At 37.9% G+C, this 16,936-nt stretch overlaps 1 protein-coding gene across 1 annotated transcript; it reads left to right on the forward strand.

Annotated features, from left to right (window-relative positions):
• Positions 1-529: 529 nt before the first annotated feature.
• Positions 530-14,821, forward strand: EMC7 (ER membrane protein complex subunit 7). The gene is made up of 5 exons (XM_081132786.1): positions 530-1,212; positions 5,412-5,531; positions 8,069-8,207; positions 10,190-10,270; positions 12,729-14,821. The coding sequence occupies exons 1-5, from the start codon at positions 974-976 to the stop codon at positions 12,879-12,881; spliced, it is 732 nt and encodes a 243-aa protein (XP_080988912.1). The 5' UTR covers positions 530-973; the 3' UTR covers positions 12,882-14,821.
• Positions 14,822-16,936: the final 2,115 nt, after the last annotated feature.

Genomic DNA, 16,936 nt, shown 5'->3' on the forward strand with positions numbered 1-16,936 from the left:
CGGTGATGGGCGGGGACTTGACTTGGGGTGGTGAACGCACAATACGGTGTACCGATGATGTGCTGTAGAACTGTGCCCCTGAAACCTGTATACCTTTGTTACCCAGTGTCATCCCAATGCACTGCATAAAAAGGGGGTTAAAAAGAAAAAGAAATTGGAAAGATGAGATCTCTGAAATCTCCGCTTAGCCCCAGGATCACACTGGCAGGTTTACTCCCTCCCCCCAACGTTGTTGCCATGCAGAAAAGAACGAATGGTGAAGATAAATGTCCCCCAGCTCTTTCCCTTTTCACCAGAGGCAACCCTTAGTAAATAGGTTACTTATTTTTCCAGCTATTTTCGCTGTAGAGACATTATCTCCTTTGAACCTTTTCATCTCATACGCCTTGGGGAATCTCTAGAAGTTCTTTTACACGTTTTCTTCTGGACCTGTCCCCCCAAGCCTTAGCCTCATTAGCAGACTCTACTGCAGATCCTCTTCCCACCCCGTCTTTTTTTTTTTTAAATATATCTTTATTGATTTCAGAGAGAGGAAAGCAGAGGGAGAGAGAGATAGAAACATCAATGATGAGAGAGTCATGGATGGGCTGCCTCCTGCACGCCCCCGACTGGGGATCGAGCCCGCAGCCCGGGCGTGGGCCCTGACCGGGAATCGAACCCCGATCGCCTGGGTCCTAGGTGGATGCTCAACCGCTGAGCCCGGCCGGGCCCCACCCCGACTTATCAACTTTTACTGTGGAGAGGTCCCCGACCTCGGTGGTTGCCACAGCAACAAACACTTCACTTTCTGTGGGCGGCCCCTTTGACTGGACCAGCTGCTCAGCGCGTCTCCCAAACGCGAGCGCCCGGCACATCCCCCGGTTTGAGCCAGCAGCTGGCGGCAGAGCCGGGCGCGCAGTGATGACGTCGGCCGCCGGCGCCCGGGGACGGGGCGGGCTTCCGGGGCTGCCGGCGACTGCTGAGAGCTGCTGTCATGGCGGCCGCTCGGTGGGGCTTCTTCTCCGTCCTGCTGCTGCTGCTGCTGCTAGCAGCGAAAGCCCGAAGCTCGGAGGTCGCCGGGGCCTCTGCCGAGGGGTCGGCAGGGGTTGGGGTCGGCATAGGAGATCGCTTCAAGATTGAGGGGCGTGCTGTTGTTCCAGGAGTGAAGCCTCAGGACTGGATCTCGGCGGCCCGAGTGCTGGTAGACGGAGAGGAGCACGTCGGCTTCCTTAAGTGAGCGTCCCGAGGGCCGCAGGGGAGCGGTGGGGATGGAAGCCGGAGGGGAAGTCCCCCGGGAGAGCTGAGTGTCAAGACCTGAAGACGTCGCTGTCGGAGGGTGGAGGGGCGGGCGCCGCTAGCGGTCTGTACCGGGAGACGCTTTCCCCTTCCCAGCCGAGCAGCTCGGCAGGAGGATGGCAGGTGCTTCCCCGAGGCCGGAGCGTGGGTCAGTTACCTTCAACTCCACTTTGGCCCTGTATGGGGACGACCACCCCTGGGCCCTGGGGACACGTGGACCCCTTATTTGTCTCTTGCTGAATTCTTCCCTTTGCATCTCTTCTGATTTCCCTGAATCTGGCCGTTTTTTGGTTTTTGTTTGTTTTTGTTTTTTTGCATTCATTTCAGTGTTTTTGTAACTTGGTGTTATGTAGAAAGATGCTAAGCAAGTGGGAATTCTGAAAGCCCAAAGGGCTTCTAGTGATGACATAGATTGGGAGGCTGATGCTGCTTCTAAAATTAATAGGCACCGAAATCCCTAAAGCACCTTTTTCACCTGCAGGTGGGATTGCTGTTCTTTTTTTACACTTGGATTCGTGCAGAGATTTGCAACATCACTCTTGGCATTTATGTAAGACTAGGGTTTCTCTGTGTTGCTTACGTGCTTCGTTCCTCTCTAGCAAATAGTAGAAATGGGATTTCAGGCCATATTAAAAGACATGTTGAATTTATTAGCACTCTCATTTTGCAGTAGCCTGCTTTGCGGATGTCTAGACAAGTGCGATGTTTTCAATCTTTCAGTCGTTTCTTGGAAAGTAAAACTGCGAACTGAAAGAAAATATTTAGGAAAGAAAGAGTTTCTCTGGTGAGTTTGTACACCAGCAAGCAGTATCTGAAAATCAGACCACTTAAATGTGGACATAAAATTCTAAACTTGATTTGCAAATATTCAGATAATCCAGATGTTTTTGAATGAGAATTTCAACCTTATATTAATAATAATGACAAGAAGCTTGCAACCATTATTTTAATGCTATTAAAGATCTGGCATTAAGGCATTCTTTGGGTTTACCCTAATTAATGGTGTTTTAATGATAAAGCTTTCATTAAACTTTGGAAAGTTAGCCTTCCTTGGCTATTTGGCCTCTCTTTGCTGCAGTATACAGCTTTTTAAAATTAATATATCTTTATTGATTTCAGAGAGAGGAAGGGAGAGGGAGAGAGAGAGAGAAACATCAATGATAAGAGAGTCATTGATAGGCTGCCTCCTGCACCCCCCTGCTGGGGATCGAGTGGAAACCTGGACATGTGCCCTGAGTGGAATTGGACCATGATCTCCTGGATCATAGGTCCACCTGCTGAGCCACCCCAGCCCGGCAGTATACAATTCTTCTAAAAAGCATTTATTATTTTTATTTTAAAATAACATCTAAGCAACATGTATTGAAAAAATTATAAATAATAAAGTAGAGCTAACAACCCTTAATATTTTATTGTTTCTTTTCCAGCCTTTTTGGAATCATATGACCTATATATATATTTTAATCCTCACCCAAGAATATTTTTTCCACTGCTTTTCAGAGAGAGTGGAAGGGAGAGAGAAAGACAGAGAGAAAGAGAGGGATAGAAACATCGATGTAAGAGAGAGGTTGCCTCCCGAAGGTGCCCCAACCTAGACTGGGCATCGAGCCTGCAACCGAGGTTTGTGCCAGTGGCTGGAATCGAACCCAGGGCCCTTCTGCCCGCAGGCTGATTCTCCAACCACTGAGCCAAACCGGCTAGGACATTACCTATATTTTTAATAGTAAAATACAATATATACACTTTGTAACCTGCTTTATTTACTTAATATTTTGTGAGCAGCTCCTGATACTATTTCATGTTTTTCCACTTGTGTGTAGAATGTTTGATTAAGAATTAATATAAGGAGTTTATCCTGGCAAACTTGTTGGAAGAGGGATAAGTAATTTGTCTTGTACCCGTTATGCATAACTGGCATGCAATTTTGATTTCTATTTATGCTTATTGGAGGTTACGTGGGACTTGGTTAGTGGAGATGAAAGGAGTTTGGCTTGAGGAATTCCCGTGCTACCTTCTCACTTTTATCACTATGTATACGAACCATAATTTGTTTAACCAGTCCTCTGTTTTTGGATATTTAGGTAGTTTTTAATTTTTGACATAGGAAGATTATGTACTGTACTTTTATGAACTTTTTATTATGGAAAATTATAGACGTGAACTAAAATAAGCAGAATAGCTTAATGACCCCTTAGCTACCCATCACAATCTGCTGTTTTGTTTCATGTCTTCTCTATACCTCATTTATTTTTTCTAGACTATTTAAATATGGTCCTAAAGATGATATGACTTCACTCTAAAAAACATCATTTTGTATCTCTAGAAGATAAAGTCTTAAAAAATAACACAATACCATTATTGATTCAACAAAATTAATAATGCTGTAACATCATCTAATAATACCAGTTCATTTTTACGTTTCCCAACTTATTTTAAAAATGCTTTTATGTATTTGTTCTTTCAGATTATCCAACAGGGCATACATGTTGTAGAGTACAGTTTTAAAGCCAAATTTGAAAATTTCATTATAAAATTAATGTTATCTTGCTAAAGTAAAATATTTACCTTAAGGTGAAAAATCTGTTTGCATTTTCTTTAGGCAATTAGTTCTGCTATTATTTTGGTTACAAATAGTCATTAGTTAAATTGTTTGTTTTTTCCTGGACCTAGAAAAATGTTTTAAAATTCATGCAGTTAGGGCCCCATAAAAAAACAGAAGATACACTCAAATTAGATAATTCAAGGAAAGTTTAATGAAAGGATTAAACAGTGTAGTCATGGTGTAGGGAAACCACCAGATTGTGCAGTACCCTGAAGTTTACAACTTTAAGGCTATTACCACCTCTAAGGTGAAGGGAGGAAAGGAAATAAAGGTTACTGGACGCTAGATAGGAAGAAAGGGACTGCCTTAAGAGGAGCTGTGTGCCTTGACACAGCCAGTCAGAGGTGGCCTCTCTGGGAGTGCACTTCCAGAAAAATACACTAAGCTCATCTTCCCTTTCTCCAGTGTACAGAGAGGAGAATCATGGAGAGTGAATCTGAAGGGCAAATGGACATCTAGCTCAGGAATAAAATTAACTTAATGGTTACATTTCAATTCTGTTTTAGTTTAGTGTGTACTTTAAAGTAGCAAGGAGTACCTTCTCTTATTTTTTTAGTAAATATTGTGAATGTGGCAGGAATCAATTATTCCTTTAACAGTGAAAGAGCCCAATGATAAGAAGCATTATTTAAAAATATTATGATAGCCCAGCCAGCATGATTCATGGTTGAACATCGACCTGTGATCCAGGAGATTGTGGTTCGATTCCCAGTCGGCACATGGCCGGGTTGCGGGCTCAAGCCCTAGTAGGGGCGTGCAGGAGGCAGCCGATCAATGACTGTCTCATCATTGATGCTTCTCTCTCTCTCTCCCTCTCCCTTCCTCTCTCTGAAATCAATAAAGATATATTTTTTAAAAATATTATGACACTGGGAATTCTCTGATAAAGTTGCTCCTTTTAGAATCAATCAGTTGTTTTTCTGAAACAGAAACTTCTTTTTCCTCAGAATGGCAGTTTCTCATGATCAAAACAAATTAATTTTGATCTGTGAAATTTGCCCTTAATGGGATGGTTTTCTAAGCCCAGGAAGTTTAGAAGAAATCAGTTAGGAAAAGGTGGATAGTTTTAACTACAAAAACAGAAAGAAAGAAGAACAGCACACTGCAAATTAAAACTAGGGGAAAAAAGCTATTTTAATATAAAAAATTCTTGGAGGTAATTGTCAAAATTGGAACTGTTAATATTGTAGAAATAATGTATATTGGTAGTTTCCCTTGAATGAAGACATGACTTCAGAATAGGAACTGTGCTATCACCTGTTATCTCCATCCCACAGAGGGAATAGAAGTACTCTCTATGTCAGGGTTCTCTGTTACCGTGGAGTGTTGGGGGTATTTTCAGAACCTATGCAGTGTAATTATGGAAGCTGAAGCATGGGACAGTTCTTGCTAGTTTGGGGGTATTTTTTTTCTTCTGATTACTCTGAATATCATACTTGGGGGAGTTGGTTTGGGGGTTAACAGATGATCTAAAGCATCAAAAAAGAATAAACTATTGATCAGAAGTGACTAAATATGATTTTAATTTTTCCAGGACAGATGGGAGTTTTGTGGTTCATGATATACCCTCTGGATCTTATGTAGTGGAAGTTATATCTCCCGCTTACAGGTTTGATCCCATCCGAGTGGATATTACTTCAAAAGGAAAGATGAGGTGAGAGCAATTGATTTAATTTTTACCAAAGTCTGGGCTACCAAATACCTCATATATTACTTTTAGAATTTATAGTTAAGGTTGAAAATTTTCTTATTTAAAACTACAGGCATTCCTTAAAACATTTAAAACATCCTTATATTGTTTTAATCTGAGGATTGATAATATTGTAAAGTTGAACTTTCTTTTGCTCTGGCTTAAAATTTACTTTAAAGCTCCTGATATGATTATATAGAGAAGAGATAAGATTACTTATTATACAACAAAAGCACTGTGAAAGTTATAATTGAAATGTGATTCAAGTTGGAAATAATTTAACATTTCTAATTGGAAATGTTATTCATCACCTGTTTTCATCAGGATATTTTGACAGTATCTTAGTATATATTTGCTAGTATGTTGCTCTAGAAATTTCTTTAGTTCTTCTTGGAATATTTAATGTGCAGTGGAAATTTAATATTTCTTGGGAAAATAATAGATGACATTGTAAAGTTTATTTCAAAGTGAGGATCATGATAAGAAAAAAAAAAAGCACAGCGTTAGAGGCTGGCAGACTAGGAAAAATTTTCAGAATTTCTAAGTAGGTGAACATGTGATTTGAATTTGAGGTGGAAAGAGTTTTGAACTCATTTAGGCTATGAGTATGGAATACTGCAAACACATTTGCAGTTAGAATCAGTTGTATAGATGTCCACAGTTCAGAGTTAGCCTTCTGTTATAACCCCCAATTTCTTTGTTTATTTTATTCTTATCTTCTGCCAATAGTATTCTTTTTGCTCTAATCTCACTAGGAAGTATATGAAGCAATTTTGTCTTTTTATTTTTCCTAGCTTTATTGAGGTATTATTAACAAATATGAAACAATTTTAAGTGGTAATGTCTCTTCTTTGAACTACCACAGAATTACTCCATGTTGCTGTAATAAAGCACAAGTCATGCAATGGCAATAATTTTGGGGTTGGAGGAGGTGTGGTTTATTACTGACCTTTTCAGTATGTGCCAAGCTTATTTAGGTTGATATGTAGCTACCCCAAATTGAGCTGATATAGTAAGAGATATGTTCACTTAGTACCATAATATGTACAGTTGAGTTAGTGTTTACTCCTAAAATGTTTTCCTTCTATCTCTGCTTTTTTTTTTAATTGCAAGTTTCTAAAGTATAATATGTAAATATGCTGTAACTCAAATAGAATAACACAGAGAGCTGTCTTATCCTTTATATCAGCTGCATATTAGTCCATTGATGGATTTGCCATCATTTTTATAACCAGCTCCTACTGATGGACATGTGAGATTTTCTTTCCCTTTTTTAGCATGAACAGAGACAGTTATCCTGTAGTGATTTAAGTTCTTAATGTTATCATGAAACTAATGCCATGATATCACTAAAAATACATTGTTTAGAAACAAATTACTTTCCCCTTTTTTTCAAGTTCAATTCCTGTCTTAGATAATTCTGCTTTGTCCAGATTCTAGTCATATTTCTTGCTGTTGGCTATTCAGAGCAAGGGTGAAGCTTTGAATTGAAGCTAATACCTTGCATATATGTTTATAAATAATCTTTGATGGAATCAGTGATAAATGGATTGCTTCAAAGTACATGAACCTCATTAGGTATTGACTTTCTCATACTTTTTAGAGACATACAGATTTTTGTTTTTTAATGTACAGGTAAAATTCTAGTATGTAAATCTAAACCATGAAAGACTTATGACTTTATACATTTTGAATTGCAAGCTTGGAGATGGGGATATGTAGAATACAGTATACATAATATATAGGTTGAAAAAATTTTTTAATTGCAAACTGAATATTGGAGGGAATAAGACTTGTTAAAAGGGGATATTTGATACTTGTCTTTAAAAATTAAATTTAAAAACTAAATTATTTTTATTTATTCTTTTTACTCTGTTTGAATTTTGAATTTGTAGTCTAAGCAAATAGAAATATTTTTCTAAATATAAAGTTTTATTTGCTTTTTTACCATGGGTAAAGAGTACTTCCTGCTTTAGCATTTAAGGACTGGTTGCAGCAGTGGGATTCATATTCTCAGATCCATTCCCGATGATTGGATGCCTGAAGCATAGGTAAAAAAAACAAGGCCCTTATCATTTTAATAATTGGGGGTGGGGCAGAGTAGAGAACAAAGTGGGATTCATATAAGATCCTAATATTTTTGACCAGTGTTTCATAAGCATACTTGGTAAGTTAGTTTCAAGTATGCGGGACTTCTATTTCTGAAATTTTAGCGGAATGTAAAACCTTAGAAATGCTGGATAAAATATGTATAGCTATTTCTTTTAAATGATTAGCTTGATTCCAAGTCTTGTATTCTTTCCCTACATTTTGCTAAATATTTTAGACATACAGATAAAGCTACTTTGATCAGATTTTCAAGATCAAAAGTTTAGATACCTAAGTATTTTGGAAGAGCTAAAGGTAATTATAAGGCTTTGCTAATATATTGTAGGCAGTTCTAGTAACTAGTAATATTTTTAGTAGAATTGCTGATGCTTTTTTTCATGTTGCTTTATCAGAGCAAGATACGTGAATTACATCAAAACATCAGAAGTGGTCAGACTGCCCTATCCTCTCCAAATGAAATCTTCAGGTCCACCTTCTTACTTTATTAAAAGGGAATCATGGGGCTGGACAGACTTTCTGATGAACCCAATGGTATGTATCAGGTTACAAGAAAGTATCTTTACTAATCTCTAATTTGCTTCTGGGCAATGAGATAGAAATCTGAAGTTGGATGAAAGGATAATTATGAATAATTTGTGGATTTCAGGAAAATGGTGGCTTGGGAATATATAATGAAAAGAATATAGTGACAATTGCATGGTAGACTTGATTTTGAAATGTGCAACAGAAATTGGATAGATACTTATTTATGTTGAAATGTTTAAAATTCAAATAGAATAAGAATATGTGATAAGTCATACAGGAGCTGTCTCCTTTTTCGTACTACTTGCATATTAATGCATTGATGAATGTGCCATCATTTATTAACCAGCCCTTTATTGATGGCATAAGTAAGTTTTTTTCTCTCCTTTTTTGGCATGTGTAGTGAGCAGAGAACTTATTCTGTGGTAATTTAGGTATTTGGTATTATGAAACTGATATGATGCTCTTCACTAATTAAAAAACACAAATAGAATACATTCTTTAGAAACAAATTGACTTTTTTCCCCCTGTTTTTGAAAGTTGAATTATTATATTAGAATTGTCTAAGTTTTTATCATACTCCTTGCTGATAGATATTTAGATTACAAATAGGAATGTTTGAGGCTGTACATCCTCTAGAGAGGAATAAATCGGTGCCTAGAATCTCCTATCAAGGATCAAGAAGCAGAAGGGTGGAGTGGATAAGAGAATTCAGCAGTGAGACTTTAAAACTTATTGAGAAATATCTTCCATGTTCTAATTTTTAAAAAATATTTTATTTATTGATTAGAGGGGGAGGGAGACATATCAAGACATCGATCTGTTTTTCCACTCATTGATGCATTCATTGGTTGATTCTTTTTTTTTTTTTTTTAATATGTTTTTATTGATTTCAGAGAGAGAAAGAGAAACATCAGTGATGAGAGAGTCATTGATCAGCTGCCTCCTGCATGCCCTCTACCAGGGGTCGAGCCCGACACCCGGGCATGTGCCCTGACCAGGAATGGAACCATGACCTCCTCATTCATAGGTTGACACTCAACTACTGAGCCATGCCAGCCGGGCCATTGGTTGATTCTTATATGTGCCCTAAGTGGAGATCAAACCCACAACCTTCATGTATTGGGATGAAGCTCCAACCATCTGAGCTACCCGGCCAGGGCCATGTTCTAATTTCTGAAATTCATGGAAGCATATCCAGAGCTATAACCTTCTGGGTCATCTTTTGAACTGATCTGCTAAAGTAGTTGCCTAGTATTATATTTCAGACTCTAGAGGATGTACATTAATGTGAGGTGCAATATACTGTTTTTTCTAAGAACCAAAAAGTCATCTGGAAAGAGCAGCCCAGCTGGCTCTCAGGATCACCAGTCCCAATGCCAGACTGCAGATTGAAGCAAGTGAATAGATAGTTCTATTTGCAAAGTATTCGTGTAAACTGCAAACTGGTAGGTGGCACAAATACAAAGTAAAGTGTCTATAAAGTCCAAACACATATAGATAAGGCTTTTATATTCTGCAACAGTCAGACATTGACTGTTGCTATCAAAAGGGCTTGTTTGCCCTGGCTGGTGTGGCTCAGCAGTTAGAGCATTGGCCAGTGCACTGAAGGGTCTTGGGTTCGATTCCCGGTGAAGGGCACATACCTGGGTTGTGGGTTCACTCCCTCCCCACGCCTGTCAGGGAGCATGCAGGAGGCAACCAGTCTATGTGTCTCTATCACATTGTTTCTTTTTCTCTCTCTCTCTGTTTTTGTCCCTTCCCCCTCCCTCTCTCCCTTCCACTCTCTCTGAAAAGATATCCTCGGGTGAAGATTAACAAACAAACCAGCCAACCAACCAAGGGCTGGTTCAGTAGAACTGAGGTGGTTGCTGCTAGTTTTATTCTATATACAACATTTAAATCTTTAATTTTGTCATTGGCTGTTAGTGCAGACTTTGTTCTACTGTTAAGTGGAAAGAAACATTTTCTGAAATTTCCCTCCCCTACAGGTTATGATGATGGTTCTTCCATTGTTGATATTTGTACTTCTGCCCAAAGTGGTCAACACAAGTGATCCTGACATGAGACGGGTAAGATGATTGCCCAGCTGTGATTTTTGACCCATATTCTGATGCCTGTCCATCTGTTGTGGTAGGTGGCTTGGGCCTGTCCGCTTTACCCTAAGACCCGAGCCAGGTTCACCTAGAGAATGTGTTAACACAGTGTTATGCTCCTGGGATTTAGATAGTCGTTTCCATTGGACCAGTTAAATTCAGTTTGTGCTTGATAAGGGCCTGGGTCTCTTCACACAGCTAAAACATTCTAATTAGTACTAACTCTTCGTGCTTCACTTGTTAAATAGTTGAAATGTATAATAATCCTGGTACACCTAACCTAAGTATTTTGCAAAATGATAGCTTCTTATAATCTGTTTTTGCTTTACAAAACTCTTCAGAGTATACATTTAGTTTATGTGTTCAGGCACGTGAAAGAAATTTGAATAGACCAAAGGAGAAAAATAGAATAGTGGCTTTCAGACTTTGTACCACAAAATTGTACTGGCTTGGCACGGGGGAGAGCAATTGCCACGTAGGATGCTTCAAATTTAGTGCCACCACTTTGTCTCTTTTAAGTATTGGGTCCCATATAAAATATTCAGTTTTTTCAAAACCATTGTTCATTCTTCCACCCAAAATCATCAATAAATATCTTCTTAGTTCCAAATTTTTCCATATAATTAATGTATTGATATGCTGACATCTTATCATTGCTGAAAAACATTTACTAATCAATTTCTAGGTTCTGGGTACTGGGGAATATGCAGATGAATTATTGTATCATCCCTGTTATCAGCAAGCTCATAATCCTATAAGTGTAGGAAATAGAAAGGATTTATAAAAAATTCTTGCCATCAAGTGTGTGTGTGTGTGTGTTAAGTAGGAAAATAAAATAAACATAAAATAAATAAAAATGTTTGCTGAGATAATAGGTGACTAAGTTCTGTAGAAGATGAGGCATTTTATTCCAAGCTGGAATGGCAGAAAAAGCTTCATGAAAAAAGAAAGCTTTATAATGTTTCATAATATTTTATTGCTAAATTTTGGCATTTCTGCGTCACTGTTGGCCAGAAAGTATACATTCTATACAATCCTTGTATCTGTTAAGCCAGTTAACTCTCTATGACATCAACAGAGGCAACTTCAGAAGTCACATTGGATTAAAAGTTCATTACTTGCAAAATGCTTTGTACATGGTAAGCAGTATAAAAAGTTGTTTATTCAAGAGCTTCAGGCGAGTTTCTCTCCCGGGAGCACGTCTGCACCTTTCCCTTCCCCCTCTTCTCTCTCAGGCGAGCATCTTCTAAACTCTAAGGGACCCCATGAGACATGCAACCAGGGGAACAATGGTCAGTGATAACTTGCCCTGGCCTAACCCCCTGAACCTGTCTCCAAGGCCCCCTTTTCTTTGACTTCTCATTGAGCCCGCCTAGGCTCTCTTCTGTTGCTTTTTTTCTCCTGAGCCCTTCCCTGTTTCACTGTCCCCAGCTTTAATAGACATGCTCTCAAAAAAAAAAAAAAAGCTTCAGAATTGAACAGATTAAAAAAAGGAGTTGATATGTTTTTGCAGGGACTCATACGTATTACCACATACATTTAATTCTTGATTATTAGGGCACATTCACATATCTGATTTATATTCATAATGTTTCTTTTCCTGGCCGTATTTGTAAAAGCACTTTCTCCTTGAAAACTCATGTATAAATTTTACCTCTGGGGAGAAAGCCCAAGCTAATACCCAAATAGTGTTCAGTTTTAAGTGATAGCTAATATAGTATTTGCTATTTTTTCATGTCTGAACTAATGCAGTTTTAATTTGGAATGTTACATAAAATTCAAAGGAAGCAGACATTACATTAATATTGTGAAAATGGAAGAGTGCTTCACAGATTGTTGGCTCAGTACGGGGAGGGCAAAACCTCAGAATAACAGTACCAGGTCCTTATCCTGCCCTGCCAGCAACTTGTTTGTAACATTTGCGTTGCTTGCTTCACATGCTGTAGTTACGGTCACCCAGCTCATCCAGCCTAGATTTATTAGTAAGGGTCTTAGGAATCAAGTCTTAGAAATACTGCTGTTACCTTCCAAATTACTCTCATACCTTGATATTCTGGTTATATGTATCTAAAGGAAGCAAGAGTTTAAAAAACCACTCATCAAAACAATAAGAAAGCATTTTAATCAGAAAACAAAATAAAAAGGCAGGAATATGTCACATGCGTCCATTATCAGAGGAAATGTCTTTTATAAAAACAAGCTGAATCAAAACCTAGGCAAGCATTTACTGGACATTTACTAAGGATCAAAATGCTTAGTGGCATGAAGGAGGTATGAAACATGGTTTCTGAAGTGCTGTTGGGTATGACATTGCATCATGGCTTAGAACCAGTGCCTTTCTCTACTCTCCTTCTTCCTTAACGGAAGTGTTAGGTGTACGGTGACCCAAAGGATCCCTGTGCCCTTCATGCCGTTATGCTTTCTCTTCCTGCAGGAGATGGAGCAGTCAATGAATATGCTGAATTCCAACCATGAATTGCCTGATGTTTCTGAGTTCATGACAAGACTCTTCTCTTCAAAATCATCTGGCAAGTCTAGCAGCGGCAGTAGTAAAACAGGCAAAAGTGGGGCTGGTAAAAGGAGGTAGTCGGGCAGTTCAGAGCTGGCATTTGCACAAACACGGCAACACTGGGTGGCATTCAAGTCTTGAGGGAAAACCGTGTGAAGCAACTACTGTAAACTTGAGTCATCCTTAAAGTTGATCTCTTATAACTGTTGTGTGTGATAGCTCTTCAGTACATGTTTTGAACTTGGTACACAAGAAAACTCAGCTTTCATCCTTGTGTGAGGTCAATATTGATGTCACTGAATTAATTACAGTGTCTTATAGTAAATGACATTAATAAATTATATGAAGTACTATACATTATGTATATTAAAGTGTCTTAACCCAGAGATAAAATTATCTTGTCATTTTTTTTCCACTTAATGTTTCTTTTACTCCTGGAAGTTTTCGTTTATCTTTCATTATCTAAGGCCTGAAATTGATCCTTCCTGTTTAAAAAGAAGTGGTTGATATTTTTAGAGCAGCACGAACTATGGTATTTTAGCCAGATCATTCAAAATTCTCAGCCCTGCCCTGCCATTTAACATACCCTAATGATTGAGGTACACATGCCTGATGTACTTTCAGTTTTTATTATTACAGTTAGTTTCAGAGTATGGATGTATGAATTATAATAGTTATCAATTTTTAAATTCTGCTTACCATCTGTGCTATTCATTATTGAGTATCAGCCCTGTGCTGTGATTCAAGGTAGAATGCGGAAATAATGTCCAGTGTCTGCCCTCAATAGAGCTGACCACGGAGAGAGGGAGCACAAATAATAATAGGGAGTGAATGGCCAGGGGAAGGAAGCGCAGCAGTAGCAGAGCCTTTTAGAGTCTGAGGATAGAAAATCACATCAACCTTAGAGCTTCATGTAATATTGGTGGTGTAGCACAGTAGCTTTTCAGTTCCGTCATCTCTCCTATCATTGATTTCCAGAGTTGTTGGAATATAAATTACTACTTTCCACTCAGGGGTGTCTCAGAAACTTTTTATTTAAATAAGTTACAAAAATTTCACACCTTTTCTTATGGTTCGTTTTAATTAAAGAGGAGCTCTGAGGCTATATATTGCTTCTAGCAGAGGACTCCTCTCCTTCCCTGCGTTAAGGAACCCCCTATTGATTTTCTTCAGGTTATTAAATTAGCAAAAAACAGCAACAAAAAAGATTGGTTCCAAACTCTTATTTTCCCTTTTGTAATAGGTGCCATTATTCATTTTGAAATGAGGTACGTAAGTTTTCTTTTAAAGAAATAAATTCCAATGCAGGATATTTATATTTATATTTATGAAGGAGGAACTATATCTCTGTTTGTATTATAACACTAAAGTTACCAAACTGGTACTTTATGAATGATTCAGGTGGGAAACTGGTTAATGTGAGAACTAGGTCTTTTAAAATAGAGTATTTTATTGAAAATAAAATATTAGAACACTAGTTAAGTGAAAGTTATAATTTAAAGGAGACAGTATAGTAAGAGTCATAGTTGTATGACCAGAAATTATCCTGAAAAATTTTAAAATCTGGATTGTCAAAATTTGTATATGAAGTACCTAATGAAAAGAAATTAAAAAGCACTTCCAAGGAAATTACCATTTCAAGTGTTAATTAAGAAACTACATGTGGTTATTTTACATGATTCTAACACCATCTGAATATAATATATATATGTATCCCTTATCATATTGTGGAATGTTATTACATCACTTGCATATGAAAATCTTATCTTTGCATAGAACCTTCATCAAATGTTTAGTGTGCTTACAGGTGCAGAAATGATTGTATCAGAAAATAGGGGTTTAGTGCAAAGAGCCCCTGCTAACTTGCTTTGTGACTTTGGACAAGTCACTTTCCCTCATTGGACCATGTTTTGTTCATTGTATTTCCAGCATTGAGCATGTAGACACACAATAAATGTTTGTTCAATGAATAAATAAATGGGCCTCAAGTTTCCTCATCTGTGAATTGAGGATTTGGATTAGACCTGTAAATTCCTTTTCAGATCTAAAATTCCATTATACTTTTAACCCAGTCCTATTATTTCCTACCCTTAAGAACCATATGATCAGTGATCAGTGCCAACTTTCTCCTCTCTCACTTCCTTGTTTATTTTCTGCTATTCCCCATTTGGAGACAGAATCTTATTTTGCTCTTCTTTAGGACCTTTCTTAGATTCAATTTACATGCATCTCCTTTGAAATGTAAACTTTGTGTTTTAAAATATTTTAAATCTACTAAGTTAAACCGGGGTAGACTTGGTGCAAAACACATCTTTTTTTGCCCATTCTTGCAAGGAAGTCATGAGTGCCCAGGGTGCATTCATAGCACCCAAGTTTTTATAGGAGTCAAAACCTCATGACTCACCCTGAGTCTGGTTAATATTTTGAAGATTCAGGATTTTACCTAACCTTCCCAGAGTAAAGTTTCTTATTTTCCCCTTTGTGTCCTCTAACAGGAGGGAAGAAGCAACTAGTCAGCAACTTTTCAGTAGGGGAAGGGTTTCAAGGTCCTAGTGGGGAACGCCCATGGTGATCAAGGACAGTACTTTCATTTTAAGTGGTCACTCAGACTTTCAGGAAGGGGCGGTAGTGCTCAACCAAGTAAAAAATTATTAAAAATATTTTTATTAAATATCTTTAAAAAATTAAGACAAGTATTTTCATTTTTGTTTATTGCCTTCCAGGTCGCACATAGACATATTTTTGCATGTTTACAATAATGTATGAACCATTTTTAAGCCCAATAAAAATTCTGCTAAGCACTAATCTTAGGGAACACAGTAGAAGCTAGTGGCTGAATTTAGTTCAATTCAAGGAGTATGTTGAGATAGGACATAGTACTGTATTCTTTTAGCACTGTAAGTGTGATTATTGTCATCATCTTTTAATTTTTATGGTATATGAGAATATCCAATTGGTAAAAGTATATTACTCAGGGGAGCTTGAAGATAGGTTTTGCAAAATTTAGATGCTGCCTATAAACTCTAAACATTGTTTTAATATTCTGGGAAAGAGTTGATGAAATATAAAAAGAGATATTTTAGGAAAAATCTTTCCAAAATAGCACTAAATATTAGCATACCTTTCCCCCCCTCAGGAACACAACTGACTTTATTATGGGAGCACAAGGGAACTGAAGCCTTTCACAATGACTTCAGTCTGGTAGGGTTGAGCCAGCCAGGCAGGCAAACCTGAGATGAAGGAGCAATAAATGAAGGTCAGGCAGTAAACAAGAGGAATGGGTAGAGCCATAAAAATTAGCTGTGCAGAGCATTTCCAACAAAACTTTTGACAAGGCATTTAATTCCATTAAAGTTTAATAAACTAGTAATTATTGAATATTCATCTGTATCTCCTTAGGTAATTTTGAGATAAATATTCCATATAAATGAATGTAAATCATTTGTTCTCACGTTTAATGAGCTTCTTGAATATGTATTTGGATATTTTATCTTTTAAGTATGTTTCATTGATTTTAGAGAGGGAGAGAGAAATACCGATGTGAGAGTGAAACATCAATCAGCTGCCTCCTGTATTCCCCCTACTCAGGATTGAGCATGCAACCTGGGCATGTGCCCTGACTGGGAATCAAACCAGCGACCTATCTGTGCATGGTACGATCCTTAACCAAATGAGCCACACTGGCCAGGGCATATATTTGAATATTTTAAAACATTTCTAAATAACTAGTAAGAAAATGAGAAAATACTTAGAATTAAGTGATCATGAAAGTTTGGCATGAAGATTAAGAAATGGAATCATTCTAGAAATGTGATGATTCATAAGGAACTATGAGAAGATGGTGTAAGGAAAGCTTCCTTACAATAGCTTCTATTGTGGAATCGTGTCCATTACACACAAGAAAGAAAGAAAAATACCATTTTGCGTTTGTCTCTCCACAGGACTGGATGGACTTGCCTTTCCACCCACAGCTGGTTGGACGGAGGGTGGGACTGAGTGAGTCAGTTGGGTGGTACTGGATCAGAGGAGGCAGCATGTTGATGCTGAGCCGCAGGTAAGCAGAATCAACAGTGGAATCTACAAGTCTGAAGAGTCTGGCCAGCAGAGAGTGTAGCAAAAGCCCAGGTGGGAAA

Source organism: Miniopterus schreibersii, assembly GCF_964146895.1.
Source record: "Miniopterus schreibersii genome assembly, chromosome: 1".
NCBI lineage: Eukaryota > Metazoa > Chordata > Mammalia > Chiroptera > Miniopteridae > Miniopterus > Miniopterus schreibersii.